This window comes from Urtica dioica, chromosome 2 (assembly GCF_054948205.1).
Source record: "Urtica dioica subsp. dioica isolate 48M chromosome 2, U.dioica_male_clone48M_v1_H2, whole genome shotgun sequence".
In the NCBI taxonomy this organism is placed as follows: domain Eukaryota; kingdom Viridiplantae; phylum Streptophyta; class Magnoliopsida; order Rosales; family Urticaceae; genus Urtica; species Urtica dioica.
In genome coordinates this window covers 38,176,666-38,202,504 of record NC_142757.1, presented here as the reverse complement: position 1 = coordinate 38,202,504, position 25,839 = coordinate 38,176,666, and the positions used below count along the sequence as shown (strand labels likewise).

At 38.6% G+C, this 25,839-nt stretch overlaps 1 protein-coding gene and 1 long non-coding RNA gene across 2 annotated transcripts; one reads left to right on the top strand and one right to left on the bottom strand.

The window, feature by feature from the left end:
* Positions 1–8,262: 8,262 nt before the first annotated feature.
* Positions 8,263–11,261, bottom strand: LOC149404630 (uncharacterized). Its single transcript, XR_016295492.1, has 4 exons — positions 10,999–11,261; positions 10,266–10,821; positions 9,765–9,881; positions 8,263–8,830 (listed from the first exon to the last, which is right to left on the bottom strand). It is a non-coding gene; the product is annotated as an uncharacterized LOC149404630 (long non-coding RNA).
* An 11,188-nt stretch (positions 11,262–22,449) lies between these two features.
* Positions 22,450–23,178, top strand: LOC149404629 (uncharacterized). Its single transcript, XM_089607615.1, has one exon. It carries the CDS (start codon positions 22,450–22,452, stop codon positions 23,176–23,178), a length of 729 nt encoding a protein of 242 aa, XP_089463741.1.
* Positions 23,179–25,839: the final 2,661 nt, after the last annotated feature.

Here is a 25,839-nt window from a genome sequence, read left to right as displayed (position 1 = left end):
CCTCTTGTACCAAGCATGTTGAGCTTGCTTCAACCCATACAAGGCCTTCTTTAGTTTATACACGTGATCTAGATTATGAGGATCTTCAAAGCCCTTTGGTTGAGCAACATACACGTCCTCATTGAGAAAAAATTCAGAAGGCACTCTTGACATCCATTTTATGAAGTTTGAACTTCAGATGAGATGCAAGGGCAAGAAGGAGACTGATTGCTTCTAATCTTGCAACAAGGGCGAAGGTTTCTTCAAAGCCTACACCTTCAATCCGAGAGTATCCACTCAAATTCACCAAGCTCTTCTTGCATAGAAACTATCCAGTATTCATCAACTATTGCTTCTTTTATATTTTGGCCTCAATACACGAAATAAAAAGCAAGAATGACTAATCATATCTCGATAGTTGATAGTAGGTTTATCTCTGATTTTCCATCCGACACTTGGATCACCAATAATGGAGGATATAGGATAATGTTTATGAATCCTCGAAGATGGTTGTAGAGCCTTGCTGGGATTACTTTTGGAGGCTTGCTTCTCATTCAAGTCCTGAACAGATTCATCTTTAGATGAACCAGGAAATTTATCATGAATAGGTGCTGAAGTCTTTGTCTGACCAACTTCTTGAACATCTGGAAATGTATCAATATCTTCATCATCATGAGCTTTAGATTCATTTTTATCCTTTATAGTCACGTTGACTGACTCCATTACAGAGTGAGTACGCTTATTAAAGACTCCGTAGGCCCGGCTGGTGGTCGAATAGCCTAGGAAAATGCCTTCATCACTCTTGGGGTCGAATTTCGTCCTATACTCCCTATCATTAAGAATGTAGCATACACTTTCAAAGATGTGAAAATATATGATGGAGGGATTTTTCTCTTTCCACGACTCATAACATGTCTTTTCAATACCGGTGCAGTTGATGATGTAACATGAGGTATTAATAGCTTCAGCCCAAAATTTAAGACGAATTCCCTTAGCATGAATCATAACTCTCGCCATCTCTACTAAGGACCGATTTTTGCGCTCAACAACTCTATTCGGCTGTTCGGCTAAGGAGTGACAGTAGAAGAAAATAGATGATAGATACCCTGAGTATCTTAGTAATAAGAAAATTGTATGTTCTTGAATTCCCTTACATGGTCGCTTCTGACAGAGGATATACCAACACCTTTCTCCCTCTGAAGCCTGGTGCACACACGATAAAGGCTTTGACAACATCTTATTTATTTCAAAGAAAATTAACCCATAAATAGCAAGAGTAATCATCAACACACAAAAAAAGGTTAATTTTTACCACTTAGGCTCTCAACTTGAAAGGGACCCATCAAGTCCATATGGAGCAGCTCGAGAGGTCTAGTAGTGTTGATCTGAGTGGTACTCTTGTGAGAAGTCTTAAGCTCGGGGATTCCTCTGACTAGTCCACCGGCTGTAATCTTCTTCATAGACTTAACATTTAGATGCCCCATCCTCTTATGCCACAATTTCATCTCATCAGATTTATTGACCATACACCTTGATCGAGATGTTGATCATTCATCTCCTAGAAGGTAAAAATTGTTAGAAGACCTCCTTCATGTCATAACACATAAGTCACCCTTGTCAAGGACCCTACATCCCATACTGGTGATAACAACAATGTGGTATTTGCCAAACACTTGACTTATTCTCAATAAATTAGCTTTTAGTCCATTAACATGGAGGATATCTTCAAGTTGGGGAACACATTTCATATTATGAATTCATTTGCCAACAACTTCAACCTTTCCACCATCACCAAACGTCATAGTCTGAGTCTTGTTTTTCTTCATCTGTAAGAGTGACTTTTTATCACCAGTCATATGACCTGAGCAACCACTGTCAAAGTACCAGCATGTTTCCTCTGTTGGCATTGGTGCCCACAAGAAGAGTAATAGTTGATGCTTATATGCATTTGATGTAATAAAGTCTCACGAAGGCCCTTGCTTGTAACTGTTGGATAATTAATAAAGAGTTGAAACTTTCATTCATTCTTGTTGGAATAGATCTAGGGTTTAAGAAAAAGTTTAACGCTTCGGTAAGCGGCGGAATTTTAAAAATTTTCTTTTTAAAGTAAAACAGTTTTTACTAACCTAGACAAAGAGCAAGCACATGTAAATAAAAACTAATATGAGCATTAAAGATTACTAACCTTCTTAGAAGCTTGAACGTTGAGAAGCTTTGGGAAAAGGTTGCAACGTTCGTCTCCCTCGCAGCACGTCTCTCTTCTTTCCTCGCCAACTCGAGCAACCACGAAAGTTTCTATCACATGAATCACTCGAGAAATAAGGAATTAGTGAGTGAGCACTTTTAAACACGACGACTCGAGAACAAGTCTCAAAGTCGAAGAGCTAAAACCACTAGGTCAAATGAGGACCTAGGTGCCAAGACAAAACGAAAAATAACTAGAGAGAGAGAGAGAGAGAGGAGTTCGGCCACAAGGTCTAGAGAGATAGTCTCTCAATCTCTAACTTATGTGGAATAAATGAATTGAGAGGAATGAGGTGGGGTATTTATAGGAGGAGGATTACCTTCAAAAGGTAGTTTCCTCATACCCCTTGCACGTCCAAATGAGCTTCTAGAAGCCTTTGGATTTGTTTCCTCATTTGCTTTCTCTCTTAGTTGGCCGAAATTGCATTTTCCTTCTAGAGGAAATTTGTTTCCTCTTTTTTCTTTTGGAAAGTATCTTCATACATTAATGCACAAAATAAACTCTCTTTCCCACTATGGCATGAACGAAATTCAGCCTTATTTTCCTTGGGTTGGACAAAATTTGAGCTTCTAGAAGAAGCTTCTAGATGTTTCTTCATTTGTTCATGACAACATAAGAAAAACTCATTAAGAATTTTCATGTAAAATTCTATGAAATGAAATTAATCCTCAAGGCCTAATAAACTATTAATGGCTGAGTGTTTTAAGTTTCATTTGTCATCATATGACCTTGTCAAAAAATCTATTGACATTCATTTCGTCATATGTCCAAAAGGACAGAAATACCCTTTTGACAATTTTCGTAAAACTTGTCTCGTTCTTGTTTTGACTTAGCTTCTAGTTTAACTATTCCTACTTGATGTGATTTGTGACAGAGACCTCATGGATCCAAATGACCAAAGCTTGAGCTAAACACTTGGACTCAAAAGTTCACAAACCTTTTCCAAGTTTAGCTTAATGTCAACTCACTCCACTAAAGAGTTGACACTGAAAATCTCTCGGTTCAAATGAATTTATTTTCTACTCAAGAATTCAACAAAATTATGATGAGCGGATCCACTGAATATTATCTATGTTTACCCTTCATGAATACCATCAGCTAGTCGGGATTTACAAAATTACCATTTTACCCTTCTAGCTGTTATTTCCTCAACTCCTTTGTCGCTTGTGAATAAGTTAGAAACAATGTATTGACGAGGAGCTAACAAGTCACATTGTTTCATCCAAAAGAGTCAAGACTCAATTTGGACACTGGCCAGTTCATTTATTCACACTCCAAGGAACAAAGCATGAGGTGATATACATTGCATTTCAGCAATCTTGTACATGAATTCCATATCTATGAGAACTTCACAAAGTTACTCATGACATTCTCACAACTTAGTACTTCACCAATAGGCCCTGTTCGAAATCACATAGTGAGTCCGAACTCTGACTTTCTCAAATGAGAATACGTAAGTTGTGAAATGGCATGTCTCATTTTAGGATTAAGGTAAGCATGATGCAATTCATACGTAGTGACTTCGAGACATAAGAGGTTAAATGGTTTGTTCTTATCTTGTCTCTAGAAGTGCACTGGTCAATCCAGTACCTTCGGAAGATATCCAGAAGAACTATAGAGTCTCCAACTCTCAACGCCCCATAACCAGACATCATAGATTCTCCTAACAATCATACTGAGGTCAATAGTCCTTTGACCCTTAGATTGCAAATATATCGTTTTAAGCAAACTACGAAGAGTTTGTTCATGCAAATCTACATTTGTCTCTTCGTAAGTTGTTTAGTTTGTTTATGGACTAAAGACTAATGTTTTATCATAAAGCTTCAACCAGACAAGGAAGAATGAATGAACGTTTCAACTTTTTATTAATGAATAAGCAATTACAAGCAAGAGTCTTCAAGAGACTTTATTACATCAAATGTACAATATAAAGACTACAACTCTTCTTGTGGGCACCATTGACAACAATTCTTCCTTGTTTGTTTGAAGCTTTATGATAAACCTTAGTCTTTAGTCGAACCTATGATGTCTGGTTATGAGACTGAATTGACCAGTGCACTTCTAGAAACAGCATAAAAAAAACCATTTAACTTCTTCTGTCTCAAAGTCACTATGCATGAATTGCACCATGCTTACCTCAATCCTGAAATGAGCATTTCATAGCTTACATACTCTCATTTGAGAAAGTCAGAGTTCTAGATTCACTATGTGATATAGAAAAGACCTATTGATGAAGTACTAAGTTATGAAGATATCATGAACAACTTTGTGAAGATCTCATACATATGGAATTCATGTACAAGATTGCCGAAATGCAACGTATATCACATCGTGCTTTGTTTCTTGGAATGTGAATAAATGAGCTGACCAGTGTCCAAATTGAGTCATGACTCTTTTGGATGAATCAATGTGACTTGTTAGCTCTTCGTCAATATATTGTTTCTACCTTATTCATAAGTGACAAAGGAGTTGAGGAAATAACAACTAGAAGGGTAAAATGGTAATTTTATAAATCCCATCTAGTTGATGATATTCATGAAGGGTAAACATATATAATATTCAATGGATCCACTTATCACAATTAAGTAGAATTTTGAGTAGAAAATATATTCATTTGAACCGAGAGATGTCAGTTGACATTAAGCTAGAACTTGGAAAAGGTTTGCGAACTTTTTTGTCCAAGCATGCTAGCTCAAGCTTTATTCAAGTATTGAACTAGACGAATTTTACGAGAATTGTCTAAAGGGTAATTTTGTCCATAAGGACATAAGATGGTATAAATGTCAAAATAAGATTTTGGACATTGTCATATGATGACAATGTAATTGATCCACATGGCCAACATTGAGAATTGGGACTTGAGGATTGAATTTCATTTTATGGAATTTTATGTGAAAATTCTACATGGGCTTTTCTTGTATTGTCATGAAAAAATAAAGAAACATCTAGAAGATTGTTCTAGAAGACAAAACCGTGGCCATCATCAAGAGAAAGGGAAATTATTTTGTGCATGGATGTATGAAGATACCTGCCAAAAGGAAAAGAGGAAACAAATTTATAGCACATGTGCTATGTGATGGACGGCCAACATAGAGAAAAGGGAAACAAATTTCCAACCTTGGTATTATTATGATAGGAATGGGAAATAAAGATTGTGTTCATGAATATGCGATATTCAATAGAAAAGATGAAACTACCTCTTCAAGGCAATCCCTTCTCCTATAAATACTAGACCTCATTCACAATGTTGAAATAAGTTTTTGAGATTGAGAGCTTCTCTCTCTCTCTCTCTCTCTCTCTCTCTCTCTCTCTCTCTCTCTCTCTCTCTCTCTCTCTCTTCTTCTTCTTCTTCTTCTTCTTCTTCTTCTTCTTCTTCTTCTTGCTCTTTTGTTTTGGCACCTAGGTGCTCATTAGACCTAGCGTTTTGTATTAGCTATTTGACTCTAAGCTAGTTCTTGAGTCATTGTGTTTAATAGTGCCCACACACTAAATCCTTTCTAAACTCGAAGACTCTAGTGGTAGAAACTATCGTGGTTACTCGGATTCAAGAAGACACGAAGGAGACAAGCTAAGTGGGGAGACGAGCTATTCAACATTTCCAAAGGCTTCTCAACGCTCAAGCTTCAAGCGAGGTTGGTACCGAATGAAAACTCTTTATAGTTTTTAATTTTAAACTATATGTTCATGCACTTTGTCTAGGTAGTAAAATCGTTTTACATGTTTTAAAGAATATTTTTTATATTCCGCCGCTTGCTAGAAGCGATAAATTATTCTTAATCCTAGATCTATTCCAACATCCTTTACATGGCAAGTAGAGCTATATGCCACAAAACACATCACCTGCTTCTTGACTCTCCATTATCAATGATAGGAGTAAGCGGTTTGGAAAACACAGGCTTCTCTATCTTGTTCAATCTGAGATCTGCAAGATACCTGAAAAAAAATAGGGTTTGATGTGACCAGCGCAATTGCACTAGTGACAAATCCAATTATCTTTCCTCTAGAGTTGGGTAGAATGCTTGAGACTGGAGCCTCGAAAGTCTTCTTTACATCGTTGCATGTAACATTTCCACTACCCTTGATAAACTTGATGGAACCACAAGAAGTCTCTCCATGGAAACCAATACCTCTTTTGTTCCTACTTCTCCTCTGAGTAGCTAGAATAGACTCCAGGTCACTGGTACCATAATTAAGCATCTTCACATTTTTCTTGAGATGGCTCAATTCTGAGAAAGCCTTATGTTTACTCTTCACTTGTTCTTTTAAGTTCTCGATTGTCGCTAAAAGTTGTTCATTCTTGGTGGAGAGCTTAAGAATTTTCTTTTCTAGTTCGTTATTCTCAAGCTTTAACCCAATAATGTTCTGATTAAGCATCTTGTTATGCTCGAGTATGACAAGTTACTTTTCGTTCAGCGGGTGCTAGTTCTTGACTATCTCTTCATCAGTCACTTCAATATCATCGTCACTGCTCCATAAGTCAACATCTTGTTCAACCATCTTCTTGTCAGTGTTGTCGTCAGGTTTTTTACTTGTCACCACATTAAGAGCTATGAAGCTCACATCTTCATCACCCTTACTGGAATCCAAATCACTATTATTGTTGTCGATCATTTTCGAAAAACCCGAAACGTCGAGAAGGCACGCCGTTCAAGGGGCCGATGGTCAGGCCAGAATTCCTGAAGAGCGACAAGCCTTCTGCCATGAGTCGACTGACAAGTCCTCGTGTCAAACTTTCAGCTCCTTGAGTCGAGCCTTGCTCCACGAGTCAAGTCGTACTCCTCGAGTCGAGATAACTCCTCGAGTAGAATTATGTGTCCACAAGTCGATTGACGAGTCCTCGTGTCGACCTTAACTCCTCGAGTAGAGACTTCTACATTTCACGTAACTTGCATGAAATCCCGAGTCCCGAAGGCAAAACGGGCCGGGTCATCGAAGATCTCTAAGGCCAACAAACGACGATGAGATGGGTCGCACGCCCCTCAAGGAAGGCACGCGTGCGCTCCTCGGAAAAGGACGTGCGCACAGTGAACCACACGCCACGCCAGAAAGGCGCGCGCGCCAGGAGCGCTGTGCGCCGCGCACCCCTTGGGGCAAGCACGCGCGCGTGCGTTACCCGAGAAGAGCGCCCCGCGCGCGCAGGGGCTTTTGCGCGCTGCGCACCCACGCTGCTCCTTTTTTTAGGAGAGCACGCTCCCCAGTCCGTCATGGACGAACTAGGAGCCTTTTAGGCCCCTCCAACTATTATAAATACCCCCCAGTGAGGGGTAATCAATCCTTTTCGATCTCGGAAAATACTAATCTTCTCTCTGCTTCTCTGGATGCCATCTTTGGTCTGAAGCACCTTCTGCAAGATTTCTCGTTCTTAAAGATTCTGAAACGCTCCCGGACACTCCCAAGCATCGCTTCTTCTGATCGAACGCTTAGTCTAGAGTCCAAGCGCACTCCCAAGATTTTCCACTGAAATTCCCCTACAAGTCTAGCACACTAGATGCGTCCACGATTTTCGACAGAAAATCGCCTACGCGTCCTGCATGCCCGCCACGACAAGGAACTCTCGACTGAGAGTCTCTCACGCCTCCAAAAGAGTGAAAACACACATTCTCTCCCGGGTAACTCGATCCTAGAGTCGAGACATCGCTCGGGGAAAACTCGGTGCTACGTTTCCTATGACGAGCACACTCCCCAGGCTCCGCGCCTCATACACCGTTATATACGCTTTAAACTAGTTCTGGCTTGATCCCACACACGGGTACGTAGAAAGCTTATACAAAAAGCACGGTCACTCCCCCTATTCACCCTTTCTCTCCTCTGAGAAGCCCTCCGACTGGAGGAAACCCAACTTGAGACTTTCGAGTTCACAACTTTGGCTCGGGTGCGGCCACTTGGTCCGGCCTTGGGTCGAACCGCCCGAAGCTTTAAATCGTTGTTCATTTTCGTGCGACGATAGTTACTCTAGCATGCAACAAATGATTTGTTGTTCTTCTTTATAGTGTTAGCACACTCAACATTTATATGCCCAAAACCTTCAAATTCATGGCACTGAATCCTCCTGGACTTGTCTCCTTGGTTGCTCCTGCTTCCTTCACGACCACAAATCTTATTTTGGAGGTTTCCTTCTCTTTTGTTCTAAGAGCTAGACATATACTGCTGCTCTTGACCACCGTTTGTCTGCCTCATCTTCCTCATGAATTTCCCAAAGTTTCTTGCAAGAAATGCCATGTGATCTGTGAATTCATTTTCTTCTTCTGGAACAGCTTCAATCTTCAACGTTATTCCTTTAGTCTTATTGTCACGACCCGCGAGCGACAACTCGCCCACGAACTGCGACTGATCAACTCAAATCTACACATAACTCATAATATAAACACATTAATTAAACATAATATCTCATAAGATTATATAATAAAATAGTTTGCGAAAATTCGGGGAAATTTTTCGCTTTTATAACTTAGAGTCTTATAGTGACTCCTATACAAATATGTTCCGGAATGTTTTATCAGAAGATACTAACCCTCGATTAAGAAACCCCATAGCCCATAGGTCAAGGCAATACGTGCTCGGTCTTGGTCTTCAATCTTGTTTCCCGCTTACAAGCTTTTCCCTTATCTACATTACCAAGGGTCATAAAACTATGAGTCGATTGACTCAGTAAGTGGGAGTCTAACTATAAAGTAAAACGACTAATGTCATGTGACGTGCAAACAAATACATAAGAATACAGAATGCGGATGCATATGATCAAGAGCATGCCTAACGCGGGGCCTCACTCTACGCTATCACTTGCCATTCCACAAGGTTATACAACATCCCCTACTACAACCCTTGGAATGACAAGAAGCCAACCTTAGACTTCGAGCAGTAGTCATCAGTGGCTTTAGTGATTTAAAACTGTCTGGGATCCACTAGTGGTACCATCTTCGTTTGGGCGCCGGCGCTACGTGCCGTCATGACACAACAAATGGGCTCGCCGGGGCGACCTTTCCCATTGCCAGAACGGGGTGCTCTCAGCAACTCCCGTGGAGTACTCAGCGCCATCAGGACCGTCTTAGTCCTCAACACGAGTCGGAACTCGTGGGTACCACCGACAACATTATTTATTATTTGGATACTCTAGCTTATAGAGTACACAACTAATTACAAACAGGAGAGCGTCTCGGGATAAATCTCGAAAGAATTATGGTTTCCCTTTCATGCTCGTTAAGTGTTTTAGATTGAAGACTCAGGACGTGACTCCCGGTACTTCTACCCTCGGCTCGAATCCGAGAGTCTAACATGCTCTCATGTCACCTCAGATCTAGCCAAACTCTATGGTTAGTAGAGGGATCTAATTACAACAAAGCAGCAACGTGGCTGGTTCAAGTTAGCATTTAAACCTAACGGGCGTACCCGAACTAAGTTTTCAAGCAAGAGTGGCCGAAGCCTTAACTTTTAAGTTTATTCATTTTAGGGCTTTCACCTACTCTTGTTTACTAGAAAACAAATGCACAAACAAACAGGGTTATTCCCTTGGTAAGTAGTTGACTTAGGTCTCCTCACTTACCTGGAAAAGATCGTCTGAAAACTTGTTGACTTCCGAAGTTTCTTTGCTTTTCACGCTTCCCGAGACTCTATACATCCTGAAGCGTTAACACGTCCTGAAGCGTCGAGAAACTAAAACCTGAAGTTGAAATCTCATTAGTCAATGATTCGGAAAAAGCTGACGAGCTTAAGGTTTGTTATCGGGATTTACTGCGAGTCGATTCAGGGGTTCGAGAATTTAAATCACTTATTTCTCGGCTTTTCGGAATTTAAACTTATTCAAGACTCGTGCGAGTTCGTACCAGAGAACGAGTACGAAATAAAATCCAAATCATTAGTTAACGAGTCTTAAATAAATTAAATGAATAATCCGAAAAATCATACAAACCGAGAATTCTGAATTAATTAACCAGAATTTAAATTCTCGAACATTCTTAAATAAATTATTAATAATCCCTTAATACAATCTCAAATCCAAAAATTACAACTCGAGTCTAACTGTATAAAGCGATAAACGACTCACGAGTTAATCGAGCTTTATTTCGATAACTCTTTTAACTTGATGTCTTCAGGAACCGGTCTTGTCGCTCTTGACTCGTCTGAATCCCGTCCGTCCGTCAAGATCTGTAATTCAAACCTGGAATCCGATAATGACTCAATTCACGATTCCCAAAACATGACAAAATCTTGAAATCCCGATATCACGATTCAAAACCCGAACCCATAACCAATTCACCAATTCAATCGACTCAACACGAATCCAACCAACCGGAAACGTCCTAACACGAAAACAATCACAAAAACTCCCAAGGCTCAGAAATCAAGACAACATAGTCAGACCGGAAACACACAGCCAAAACCAAGCCCACGGCCACAACAAACACACGGCGAAGATAACATATTACTAAAAAAATTCGTCCAAAATCATAACAATTCAAAACGAGGCTTGTCAATCAAAACCCAAACACTAAAAGAGTCATAACACGTTTCAGAATCACTAATCATTCCTCAGAAAATCCAAAAGCCCCCAAAATTCGGGTTCCCAAACCCTAGATATCCAAATTCGGCCAAAATTCAACCTGTAACAAGAAATCCGTGCTCAAACCTCAAAATCAAGCTATAATCATCAATATCCGAGCTCAATAAACATATAAAACCAACCAATTTTACTGATTTCAACTCGGATAAAAAAAACCCCCAAAATCGAATCTTAGAACCCTAATCATAAATCAATAAGAGGAAGAGAAATTCCTTACTTCTTTTCGTGAAATCCAACTCCTCGGCGCTCTCTCTCTGATTCTCCGGCGTCCTCTCTTGGTCGGCGCTCGCCTCTAGCTCGCGGCGGCGTCTCGTTCTCCTCAGCTCAGAGCGCGCGGTGATAGAGGCTCACGGCGGAGATGGCGCACGTACGAGAGGGATGGAAGAAGAGAGGGAATGGAGATTGTGGTGATGATGAAGCTCGGTGAGGCTTGAAGAAGATGGCCGAAATGTTTTTTTCTTTGTTTGTCTGCAGAAGGATTTCTCGCGCGGGACAAGAAGAGAAGAAGAAAGAGAGAAGGAGAAAGAAAAGAAAGAGAGAGAAATGATGAGGTGGCCGAGAAAGAGAGGATAAGAGGGGAAAAATTGCCACATGGCATCCTCACTTACGCCACATGTGCACAAGTGGCCCAATAAAAATTTGACACGCCTCTCCTAAAACAACCCCTCTTTACTCTTTTGTTTCAATCTCGTCCTTCAAAACGTTGCACTTAAGTCCTTCCAAAATAAAATCTCACAATCCTATCCTTAATTAATTAAAAATAATCTTGAAAAAATAATCGAGAAAATTGTTATTATTTCCCGTTATCTTAAATATATTTAAGGGATCTCGGAATTTATTTTGACTCTTGAGATTTTTAAATCTCCGAGTATGTTCCGAATAATTATATTCGAAAATAATACGAGTTCACTCGAATATCCTTATTCCGAAATTTCGTCGACCTTAAATATTTTCTTTTTTCAAGATTTTTAAAATTTAAGGACGTCTCATATGCAACAAGAATTTGAGATAAAACCCGTTCATTTTATTCAAATTCACAAGTCGAGCGTTTACAAAAGTTTATACATTACACTTATTATCTGACTTTTGTTCTTTATCCTTGAGGTTCATCTCATATGTTCCGACAGATCCTAACAGCTCATCAAGCTTCATAGTAGTCAGATCATGAGTTTCTTCTATAGCAAGAGCCTTCATGGCATTGTCAATTGTCTAAGCACTTTGCTTACCAACCTGGCATTGTCAATTGTCTCTCCAAGAGAATAAGATTCATTGGAGATATCATAAATTCTAGCACTGTATTCTGCTATAGTCTCTTCATCTTTAATAGAGATAGGTGAGCAACAGTGAGGATGTCCCATGCTTCCTCAGCAATCTCATAGTTAGAGATCAGTTTGAAGACGTTATCATCAACTGCAGAGAAAATAGCATTCATTGCCTTAGAGTTCCCATTGGCGTCCCTGCGATGCACATCTGTCCACTTTTCAGGAGGTAGAGCAATAATTTCATTACCGGTAATGGTGGTAGGAGGCTTTCATCCATGTTTAACTCAAAAGGGCTACTCAACAACTCAGAAGGGCTACAAATGCTATGAACCCACCTCCAGAAAATTTATAGTATCTATGGACGTTACTTTTCAAGAACTGAGTCCATACTTCACCAATTCTTCTCATCAGGGGGAGAACAACGATGTTGACTCCCCAAATTGGCTCATCATCAATCCAAACATCAGTTCAGCTCCGAATCCTTTGCCACCTAGCCTGATGACTCATCTCAAACTCGTCCGAATATTACAAACAATCTCGTGTCTAGTTTGTTAAATCATGGACCATTAGAATCCAGTTCGGAAGTTCCTTGCGACCTAAACTTTACCCAGAGTTCGACACAAGCTCGCACACATGATGTCTCTCTAATCCTGAACACCAAAATTAATGAACAAGGTAACATCTAATCTCCGGACTTACCTATCGCCTTGACAAAACCTGCTTGTTCATGTGGTCCATATAGGATGGAAGAATATGTGTACTATGGGAATCTCTCAGCGAGCTATCAAGCCTATGAGACAAAATTAGATCTGGAAAAGGTACCACAATCAATCAAAGAAGCCATCCATATCCCAGCTTGGAGAGATGTTAGTCATGCAGAAATTCAAGCCCTCGAGCAAAATAACACATGCGAAATCACCGAGCTGCCACCTAACAAACAAACTGTAGGATGCAGAAGGTTATTCCTCATCAAACACAACCCAGATGGCTCTGTGGAGAGATTCAAAGCTTGTCTTGTTGCTAAGGATACACTCAAGCAAATGGCATTGATTATCAAGAAATCTTCGCACCAGTCGCTAAGTTCAACACCATCAGAATTCTTCTCTCTCTAGCAGCCAACTTAGATTGGCCACTTATCCAACTCAATGTAAAGAATGCCTTCCTAAATGGCGAACTGGAATAAGAAGTCTACATGCAAATCCACCAAACTTCAAAAACCGTCAAGATACCAACAAAGTCAGCAAACTCAAAAAGTCACCATACGGACTCAAGCAGTCTCCTCGAGCCTTGTTCGAAAAGTTCACTCATGTGCTCAAACAGTGCGACAACTCACAAAGCCAAGTAGATCCTACGTTATTCTCAAAGATCTCAACTCAAGGCAAGCAGACCATCCCCATTGTGTATGTGGATGACATAATCATTATTGGAGATGATCTTGAAGAATAAAGAGATTGAAGCAAACTTTCATCCGAGTTCGAAGTCAAAGATCTTGGAAGCTTGCGATACTTCCTAGGCATGGAGGTCGCACGATCTGAGAAAGGTATCTCTCTATCTCAACGTAAATACACAATGGATCTTCTCAAGGAAACTGGCATGCTCGATTGCAAACCAACTAATACTCTAATGGATCCAAATGTGAAGCTAGTAGCTCGCTCAACCAAGGTCGCCACCGATAAATAAATATTCTAGCAGCTAATAGGAAAACTCATCTACCTCATTCACACTAGACCAGACATCGGATTCGCAGTAAGCCTGATCAGTAGATTCATGAGTAATCCCTCGAAAACTCACATGGAAGCAGTCATGCGAATACTCCAATACTTCAAATCTGCTCTAGGAACAGGTCTCTCCTTCAAGAAATGAAGAAGTCGAGGTATCGAAGTTTTCACTGATGCAGATTGGGCAGGGTATGTCTCGGATCAAAGATCGACATCATACATGTGCACCTATGTATGGGGGAATCTCGTCATGTGGCGTAGCAAGAAACAATTTGTAGTCTCGTGAAGTAGTGCTGAAGTCGAACGAAGATCATTAGAGAATGGAATGTGTGAACGCATATGGTTGAAAATGAATCTTGACGACCTCAAGATCAATTTCAAAGGACCTATCAGGCTTCTATGCGAGAATCAAGCTGCCCTCAGCATTGCTAAAAATCCATTTCATCACGACAGAACCAAGCATATCGAGATTGATCGTCACTTCATCAGTGAGAAGATAGAGTCAAAGATCATCTAAATGGAGTAAATTCCAATGTGTCATCAACTCACAAACATCCTCACCAAACCTCTTCCTCGAGCTATTTTTTCAAGCTGTGTAGCAAGCTTGATCTTCTCAACATCAATATCAAGCTTGAGGGCGCGTGTTGAAAACACAAGCCATTGGAAGTTGCACTATCTCTCTGACATTTCGAATTTTCCTTATTACGTTTCCAGCTTTATTCATATGTTCTATTTGAAATAGTCCAATATCAATGACAAATTTTGTGGAACATCATGCTCAAAAATCATTTTAGACACTCTCGGAAATTATTTCTAATTTAGGAAGTTCTCGTTTCGAGTCAAACTTTCTATTTTAAGAAAGTTGACTCAAGATCAAAAAGTCAACATTTAATTTTTATAACACCTCATGTCATGAGATATTTAATTTCATGTTTAATGAATCAATTTCATTAAATCACTTTTAGTGATTTTAATCAAGAATGTGACACATTTTTATATTGTGACACATTTACAACTTCTAGCAATGTGACACTTTTCTTTGTGGCATGAAAAACCTAACTTTAACTTGTTTTCTCTTGGTCTATCCATGTAAGGTTGTTCTAGTAAGACAAAAAATTGTTGTCTTGAAAGTTGCTTTGTGTATGGTAGTATTTTTGGGTGTGTCATAATTTTGTCATCTCCAATGACTTGATAAGAGCAACCTTATCAATAGAACATCATTTTGAGTGTATGACTGTATGGATGTGTAAGGTTGTGGGTGTGTTTCAATAAGGAAAAAAAATTAAAAAAAAATAGAAGAGTGAGAGAGGTAGACTTGCACGGTTTCTCCAAGCCATCTAGCTTCATCACAAAATTTCTAAAGTCTATAGAGAAGAGAGTGAATTAGAGTGGAGAGAAACAATTCAAAAAAATATGGAGTCCATTAGAATTCCTTCTAGAGATCAAAGAGAAGTATAATTCTTGCATTTTCTTCAAGTCCAAGAGGTTAGCAATTTCCCCTTTTAATTATTTATGATTATAGTTCCTTAGTATGTTCTTGTTTTAGTTTTATTTCCATGTTCATATCCAACTCTAGAAACTAGAACCTTACAATGCATGCATGAAATGTTTATTTTTCTTCAAATCTGCCTTTTGTTTTATGTAATTTTGGTAATTAGTTTTTATCACTTCTAAATACTCAAATTGTTAATGGAGTCTAACAAAACGAAGCTACATATGCCTTCTTTAAAAATATGTTTTTATAAGTATTTTATGTGTTTTATTTTGTTCAAAGAAATCCTCTAAATGCACACTGCTTGGGAGATATCCTTAAGACCCGAGAAGTGATGTCATGCTATGGAGTATATTTTTAAACAGGTTGTTGTAATAGTTTTAATTTAAAAATATTTTTTCAAATATATCTATTATGTCTTTTAAATGTTCCAAAAAAAAATTCAGAAAAGAAGTTTTAAAGAGTTTTAACGAGTACTTTCAAGGTTGTGTGCCGAAACTGTTTTCTCATCTGGACAGATTTGTTCAATGAACTTCAAAATAATTTTGGGAACGTTTTACAGATTATAAAATTAAGTTTAATTTTTGTTTTGCAAAAAGAATCACCAAATTCCGAGTCACGAGCTATCTTTAATTAACAAAAGTGTAACTATAGGTCATTCTGAAAGTAATTTTTCGAGCAACGTTTTTACAAACTTTCAAATTATAATTTCGATATGCATCATGTTTTCCCGAGCCTTAGATCGTTCATAGAGCTTTAATATTCTTATAGTTCTTTTATCACTTAAGCTCGGTTTTGTAAGAGTAGATTATAGAAGCTCATAAGTTAATTTCATATAGGTTCGAGAAAGAGTCGGAATCCTAGCTCGAGTGCTAAGTATCTTGAGATCGAGAGGTGAGTTAATCTCACTACAATGCGAATTAGTTCAAAATAATATCATGTGTAATATTATTTAATTTTATTGATGTGTATGATTTTATTACTATATGCATGTTAGATTACATTATTATGTTTCCAAGTTTATCTTACCATATTTGTGAACTATATTCAATATGTAGAAAAGTATCTTTATCCAAGAATTTTCAAGTATGCTTTAGACTTATTTTATTTCATGAACTTTACCATGAAAATGATTTAATAAGTATGCAAGTGAGAATATTAAGTAGGTTCTTGCGACCCACCTCATAGACGTTTATGTCTCGATAAGGTGAGTCGTACATGTTCAGGGAGGGCGGAATCAATGTTTGGCCGCATTGTTTCCATAAGCCTCATGCGCACGATACGATACGATCACTATGGGTCCCCGAAAATCATGAATCAAGTAACAAGATATGTATCACGTTGATAATAAGACTTAATAAACCTTCATAATGTTCATTTATTATTATGTAGAAAAAATGTTTTGTGAGTTTTACATGAATTTCACTGAGCTTTAGCTCACATGTTTGTATATGTTTTTCTTCGTTCGCATCGTAGGAAATGTGCAATGTAAATGACTTTGAATTTGGATCGTGGTGGCGACAAGAGTACAGCGTAGGGATGGATACTGATACGCTAAATAAAACGTTTTCCGCTGCCATGTTATTATTTTAAATGTGTTAAACATGTTTTTTTTATATTTATAACCTCTCTAAGACAAAATAATTATCTTAGTTATGAAGAAATAATTTTTGTATTTATTTATATTATTATACTCTAGAGTTAAAGTATTTAGTTGAGAATAAACAATTGTTTCAGTTCTAGTTTTTTTTTAAAAAAAATTATTGGCAAGTATGAAATTAAATTTGAAGCTTTTATGATTGGATAACAACTTAAAAAAATCGGGTCGTTACAGTTGGTATCAGAGCGGTTTCCTGCCATCCACCTTTACTCTTTGTTACACGACCACGCATCTACAACTCAAGTAAGTACATATTTTTCGTTTACTTATTCTCTTAAATAATAGGAAAGGATGAATAACGCAACTCTCACGGCCGAAGCCGATAGACGAGCCATAATCGCTTTCCAATATTCTAGACCACCGAAGTTTAACGGCGTAGGTGAGCCTCGTGCTTGGGAGTGATCTGATCATATTGGGCGCCTATTCTAAATGCTTCAAATTCCAAAACGCCTATGGAAGGACTTAGCCGTACTTCAACTCACGGGAAATGCTCATAAATGGTGGGAAAGCATTCGAAGAGTTCGTCCTTTTCTTACGTGGAGAGGTTTTTAGATAAGCAATCACAAACCAATTTGACCGCGAATGTCTCATGGGAGCACAATGGATCGAACGATACTATGATGAACTCGTAGCATAGGGTTGGGCAGAAGGAGAAAGCCTCAGGAGCTACACCTTACGATTCTATACCAAGTTTAATGTTAGACTACCAGACGAAGTCGGGGACTTACCACTCATAAATCATTACTGGGATAGCCTACCCCACCATATGAGGCCAGCCGTAATGTTCCCTCCAAGACAGATTGATGTTAATATTTTTCTTCATGATATTCTCAATGTCATTGCCTTAGAAGCACAAGCAAACATCGCCTTAGAAGAAGCTTGGGAAGAGGATGAGGAGGAAGATCCGGAAGAAGACCCGAAAGAACCCGTTGACGATCTAGGAAACGTTACCGACTAGTTCTTCCCTTTTTCATTTATTTCGTTTCTTTCTTTGTGCAAAGATAGCGTTGTAACCTTTGTAATGAAAAGAATTTTTTTTAAATAAAAATAAAGTTCTCCTCAAACATGTCTATACACTCTTACCTTAAGGTTCGTACACCAAAACTCCCTCTAACTCATTGTTTATTTAACATGTCAGAATGTCACGTCCGATAAGAAACACAGCTAGAGTCCTCGCGAGTGATGTACCTCCACCCCCTGCAACGAGAGGAAGAGCTCGAACCACGAGGGGTAGAAGGCCGGCGAGGCCAAACCCCCAAATCCCAAATCCAGCAGCACAACCACAAGCTTAAGATCATCTTGCAGTAATAGTTGCTGCGCTTCAACAACGACTACAAGCTCAAGAAGCAGAAATTCAAGGGCTAAGAAATGAGCTACATCCTGGAGAGAGGGTAGCAAACCAAGCCCCACCCGCAAACATACACCCCCAGTAGCTCCTCAAGCAGCCAACAGAGAGGTTGGGGCCATGATGCGATTGGAGTTGTTTTATCGATTCCTAAGAATGGGAGCTCCAGAGTTTGATGGCTCATAAGATCCCCTGATTGCTGAGGAATGGTTTTCTGATGTTCAGATGATCCTCAACTTCATGGATATGAACGAGCGTGAGAAGGTCCGGTGTGTAACCTTTGTGCTCAAGAAAGGCGCTCGATATTTATGGGAGACAGTGGCACTGCGATGGGATGTCAACATCATGAATTGGGAAGACTTCATACAGGAGTTCAACATGAAATACGTCAACATGAGAGCCATGAACCTTCAACAAAAAGAGTTCAATGAGCTCAAGCAAGGTACCTTGACAATAACTGAAGCAGTTCGAAAATTTACGCAACTATCAAGATTATGCCCGCACCTAGTCCCCATTGAAATAGAGCGTGTGCGACGTCTAATGGAAGTCTTCCGACCAGAGCTAGCCCTTGCAATTGAAAGTGGTAACCAACCGCCTCAAACTGTAGGGGAATGCTTTGAGAGAGCCTTGCGAGCGGAATATCAACAAGCTCAAGTCAAGGAGGAACGAGCTCAGTTCTTCAAAGCCCGCAAAGAAGAAAAAGCTCTACAGAAGAACGAGAGCACCAGCGACAGAAATCGACGTCCACCACTGAACCCTAATGGACAACTCAATAAGATTATTAGTCAAGGCGGGAACAATGGAAATGGAAAGCGAGTCAATCCGCAAGGAAACAATCGTAGTGGGAAGAATAAGCAGTTCAAGCATAGCAACAACACAGCCAGCAACCGCACATATCCAAAGTGTCCGAAATGCAAAAAATTCCACCCAGGAAAATGTCGACAAGGCACCCTGTCTTGTTACAATTGTGGACAACCAGGACATTTCTCGAGGGACTGCACCATCCCAAAGGGAAGTCTTAACGAGAAATACCAACAACGAAACAATATGGTTCAGCTTCATCAAATGCATCAACAACATCCCCAAGCAACAGGCTACGTCGAAGCACCAACTCCCCAGGCACAAATCTTTGCATACATCAACGCAGATGCAATCGCTAGTACCTCAAACGTTGTAGCAGGTCAGCTCCTGTTTGCCAACTCTAACGCATTGGTTTTATTTGATTCAGGAGCCACACACTCATTCATATTGTTAAAGATGGCTAAGAAACTAGATGGAAGTGTAGAAAAAGTTCGTAGCACGGTTCGGACAGCCCTTCCTTCTGGGTCATTCTTAATGTCTGAATACGGTCTAAAACAAGTAATGCTCATGATCAATAGACGTGAACTCCGGGTAGATCTCATCGTCTTCGAAATAAAAGATTTTGATGTTATCTTAGGAATGGATTTCCTATGTAACAACAATGCGATCATCGATTGTCGATGACGTCGAGTGATCTTCAGATCACCCACTCATGGTAAATTTTCATTCGAAGGAAGATCACTGAGGAAGCCAACAAGCTTGATCTCCGCTATGGAAGCCAAGAAGTTACTGACAAAAAGGTGTCGGGGATTCCTTGCATCAGCCACGATACCGTCGAGTGATCGAAAGAAGAAGCCAGAAGATGTACAAATTGTCAAAGACTTTGTAGATGTATTTCCGGAGGATTTTCCGGGATTAGCACCAGAAAGAGAGATCTCGTTTGAGATTGAATTAATGTCTGGTACCGGACCAATCTCCAAAGCACCTTACCGTATGGAACACGCCGAGCTAAAGGAACTTCAGACTCAGTTACAGGAGTTGTTGGATAATGGATTTATTCGACCAAGCCATCCACCGTGGGGAGCACCAGTTTATTTCGTTAAAAAGAAAGATGGTACCTTCAGGATGTGCATCGACTACCGCGAACTTAACAAGGTGACTGTCAAGAATAAGTATCATCTTCCAAGGATTGACGACTTGTTCGATCAACTGAAGGATGCCAAGGTCTTGTCCAAGATCGATTTGTGCTCAGGCTACCATCAACTTAGAATGAAAGAGAGTGACATACCTAAGACAGCCTTCCGCACTAGGTATGGTCACTATGAGTTCACAGTCATGCCTTTTGGACTCACAAATGCACCTTGAGCTTTTATGGACTTGATGAATAGAATCTTCAATGAGCATCTGGATAAATTCATTATAGTCTTCATTAACGATATTATGATTTATTCTAGAGACCAAAAGGATCATGAAGATCACCTCAGGATTGCTTTGCAAACTTTGCGACGACACCAATTATATGCCAAGTTCTCGAAGTGCGAGTTTTGGCTGGAATCAGTGCATTTTCTAGGACATGTGGTGTCGAAAGACGGACCCGCCACCATGGAGGGGTGGTTCTTCGGCCGTGGAGGCTATCCTTCGGTCCTTCACTTATTTTCGTTGTGGGTCCGTCTCTCGTCGATCGTTTTGATCAAGAATGTCGCTCGTCGGATTACAAAAAAAAATAATAATAAATTTTACAAAAAAGCCTATACCCTTTGAATTTCGGGTTTAACATAAAATCTAGAAAAAGTTAGAATCAAATATTCTACGAGCAATCCCGAATCACAATTGACATAATCATATATTGAATTGCATGAAAAGCATAATCTAAATATTTTTTCATTCAAACCATTTAAATTAATCACATGAACGAATCAATTAATAACGTAAATCAACTAGCTCTGATACCACTTGTTGGTTGATCCTCCTAAGATCGAGGAAGTGAAAAACTAGAAAGCTCCAACAAGTGTCACGGAGGTTAGAAGTTTCCTCGGTTCGACTGGATATTATCGGAGATTCGTCGAGGGATTTTCCAAAATAGCTGCCCCACTCACCACATTAACCAAGAAAGAGAAGAAGTATGAGTGGACCGAAAAGTGTGAGCAAAATTTTCAAGAGTTAAAACAAAGACTAACATCAGCACCCATTCTTGTTAGTTCGACAAGTGATGAACCCTTGACTATTTTCAGTGATGTATCCAAGATTGGTTTAGGTGCCGTCTTAATGCAAAATGGAAAAGTAATAGCCTATGCATCCCGACAACTCAAGAACCATGAGAAGAACTACCCCACGCATGATCTGAAATTAGCCGCAGTAGTTTTTGCCCTTAAGATTTGGCGACACCATCTTTACGGAGTGATGTGTGAAGTCTACACTGACCATAAAAGCCTAAAGTACATCTTCACTCAAAAGGAGCTTAACATGAGACAACGTCGCTGGCTAGAACTAGTTAAGGATTATGATTGTGAGATTCATTATCTTCCGGGAAAAGCCAACGTTGTCGCAGACGCCTTAAGCAGGAAAGAAGATGCTAGTGCCTCATCACTTCGATCCTTGTCTCTACCACTTCAAGAAGAGATCAACAAGTTAGAGCTTGAAATGGTCATCGGTAGTCTTGCAAATATGACCATCCAGTCAACTCTCTTCGAAGGAATGAAAGAAGCACAAGAACTTGACCCAAACCTTCAGAAGTTCAAGGAAGGAGTTCGACAAAAGAAGTTTCCAGAGTTTTCCCTCCACAACAAAGACATTCTCTACTTCAAGAGTAGGTTGTGCATACTTAATGATGTCGAAGTAAAGAAGAAGATCCTTATGGAAGCGTAGAATACACCTTATTCGGTTCATCCAGGATCTGAAAAGATGTATCAAGGATTATGAGAACACTTTTGGTGGGACGGAATGAAGAGGGAAGTGGCTGACTTTGTAAGCAGATGCTTGACTTGCCAACAGATAAAAGCCGAACAGAAGAGACCAACAGGGGAGTTGCAAACAATTGAAGTTCCTGAATGGAAATGGGAACAAATCACAATGGACTTTGTCGTAGGTCTACCAAAAATTCCAGAGGGATATGATACAGTTTAGGTAGTTGTTGACCGATTAACCAAGTCTGCAAGGTTCATCCCCATGAAAATCACATATTCGATAGAGAAATTGGCAGACCTCTACATTAGGAATGTAGTCAGGCTTCATGGAATTCCCTTATCCATTATCTCTGACAGAGATGCACGCTTTACTTCAAAATTTTGGAGATCTATTCAGAAAGCCTTGGGTACTCAACTGAAGTTTAGCACAACATTCCATCCACAAACTGATGGACAGTCAGAGAGAACAATACAAACCTTAGAAGACATGCTAAGGGCTTGTGTGATGGATTTTGGAGGAAATTGGAACAAACAGTTGGCTTTGATTGAGTTTTCATACAGCAACAGTTTCCAAGCTTCTATTGGGGTGGCACCATACGAAGCTCTCTACGGAAGAAGATGTCGATCTCCTGTACATTGGTTTGAAACAAGCGAAACAAGTCTTGAAACGACAGATTTAATCAGAGAAACTACAGAAGCTGTGAAAAACATTCGCGAAAAGATCGCAATTGCTCATAGTCGCCAGAAAAGCTACGCCGACAACAGAAGAAGACCCATCGAATTCCAAGTAGGAGACTCAATGTTCTTTAAAGTAGCACCACTCAAAGGAGTAAAGAGATTCAGGAAGAAAGGAAAACTGAGCCCAAGATTTATCGGACCCTTTGAAATCTTTGAGAGGATTGGAAAAGTGGCATATAGACTTGCAATTACACCAGAGTTAGCATTAGTGCACAATGTTTTTCATGTGTCGATGCTCAAGAAATACATTTCTGATCCCTCACATGTATTAAGATACGAACCAATTGAGCTTCATGAAGATCTTTCGTACGCAGAAAAGTCAGTTCAAATTCTTGCTCAAGAAGAAAAGACTTTAAGAAATAAAGTTATACCTTTGGCAAAGGTACTTTGGAGGAATCACAATATTGAAGAAGCAACATGGGAACGTGAAGACGACATGAGTAAGAATTACCCTGAATTATTTGAGATTGAGAATTAATTTTCGGGACGAAAATTCTTTAAGGGGGAAAGATTGTGACATTTCGAATTTTCCTTATTACGCTTCCAGCTTTATTCATATGTTGTATTTAAAATATTCCAATATCAATGAGAAATTTTGTGACATTTTAGACACTCTCGGAAATTGTTTCTAATTTAGGAAGTTCTCGTTTCGAGTCAAACTTTCTATTTAAAGAAAGTTGACTCGAGATAAAAAAGTCACCATTTAATTTTTTATAACACCTCATGTCATAAGATATTTAATTTCATGTTTAATGAATCAATTTCATTGAATCACTTTTAGATGATTTATTATTGATTTTAATCAAGAATATGACACATTTTTATATTGTGACACATTTACAACTTCTAGCAACGGGACACTTTTCAAATAACCTTGTGGCATGAAAAGCCAAACTTTGACTTGTTTTCTCTTGGTCTATCCGTGTAAGGTTGTTCTAGTAAGACAAAAAATTGTTGTCTTGAAAGTTGCTTTGTGTATGATAGCTTTTTGGGTGTGTCATAATTTTGTCATCTCCAATGACTTGATAAGAGCAACCTTATCACATGCACTACCATACATAGTCCTAGAATAGAACATCATTTTAGTGTATGGATGTGTAAGGTTGTGGGTGTGTTTCAATAAGGAAAAAAAATTAAAAAAATAGAAGAGTGAGAGAGGTAGACTTGCACGGTTTCTCCAAGCCATCTAGCTTCATCACAAAATTTCTAAAGTCTTTAGAGAAGAGAGTGAATTAGAGTGGAGAGAAACAATTCAAAAAAATATAGAGTCCATTAGAATTCCTTCTAGAGATCAAAGAGAAGTATAATTATTGCATTTTCTTCAAGTCCAAGAGGTTAGCAATTTCCCCTTTTAATTATTTATGATTATAGTTCCTTAGTATGTTCTTGTTTTAGTTTTATTTCCATGTTCATATCCAACTCTAGAAACTAGAACCTTACAATGCATGCATGAAATGTTTATTTTTCTTCAAATCTGCCTTTTGTTTTATGTAATTTTGGTAATTAGTGTTTATCACTTCTAAATACTCAAATTGTTAATGGACTATAACAAAACGAAGCTACATATGCATTCTTTAAAAATATGTTTTTATAAGTATTTTATGTGTTTTATTTTGTTCAAAGAAATCCTCTAAATGCACACTGCTCGGGAGATATCCTTAGGACCCGAGAAGTGACGTCATGCTATGGAGTATATTTTTAAACAGGTTGTTGTAATAGTTTTAATTTAAAACTATTTTTTTTAAATATATCTATTATGTCTTTTAAATGTTCCAAATAAAAAAATTCAGAAAAGAAGTTTTAAAGAGTTTTAACGAGTACTTTCAAGGTAGTGTGCCGAAACTGTTTTCTCATCCAGACAGATTTGTTCAATGAACTTCAAAATAACTCTGGGAACGTTTTACATATTATAAAATTAAGTTTAACATGTCATTTTAAAGGTACAGATGTTATTGTTGTTTTGCAAAAAGAATCACCGAATTCCGAGTCACGAGCTATCTGTAATTAACAAAAGTGTAACTATAGGTCATTCTGAAAGTAATTTTTCGAGCAACGTTTTTACAAACTTTCAAATTATATTTTCGATATGCATCATATTTTCCCGAGCCTTAGATCGTTCGTAGAGCTTTAATATTCTTATAGGTCTTTTATCACTTAAGCTTGGTTTTGTAAGAGTAGATTATAGAAGCTCATAAGTTAATTTCATATAGGTTCGAGAAAGAGTCGGATTCCTAGCTCGAGTGCTAAGTATCTTTAGATCGAGAGATGAGTTCATCTCACTACAATGCGAATTAGTTCAAAATAATATCATGTTCAATATTATTTAATTTTATGGATATGTATGATTTTATTACTATATGCATGTTAGATTACATGATTATGTTTCCAAGTTTATATTACCATATTTGTGAACTATGTTTAATATGTAGAAAAGTATCTTTATCCAAGAATTTTCAAGTATGCTTTAGACTTATTTTATTTTATGAACTTTACCATGCAAATGATTTAATAAGTATGCAAGTGAGAACACTAAGTAGGTGGCGTATCGACCTACGCCAGAGTAGGTTCTTGCGACCCACCTCGTAGACGTTTATGTCTCGATAAGGTGAGTCGTACATGTTCAGGGAGGGCGGAATCAATGTTTGGCCGCATTGTTTCCATAATCCTCAGTGCGCACGATACGATACGATCGCTAGGGGTCCCCAAAAATCATGAATCAAGTAACAAGATATGTATCACGTTGATAATAAGACTTAATAAACCTTCATAATGTTCATTTATTATTATGTAGAAAAAATGTTTTGTGAGTTTTACATGAATTTCACTGAGCTTTAGCTCACATGTTTGTATATGTTTTTCTTCGTTCGCATTGTAGGACATGTGCAAGGTAAATGACTTTGAGTTGAGATCATGGTGACGACAAGAGTAAAGGGTGGGGATGGATACCGCTACGCTAAATAAAATGTTTTCCGCTGCCATGTTATTATTATAAATGTGTTAAGCATGTTTTTTATATTTATAACCTCTCGAAGACAAACTAATTATCTTAGTTATGAAGAAATAATTTTTGTATTTATTTATATTATTATACTCTAGAGTTAAAGTATTTAGTTGAGAATAAATAATTGTTTCAGTTCTA

Excerpts from the sequence above, each read along its gene's own strand:
- LOC149404629 (XM_089607615.1), top strand. The coding sequence starts at position 22,450 with ATGCTAAGGGCTTGTGTGATGGATTTTGGAGGAAATTGGAACAAACAG.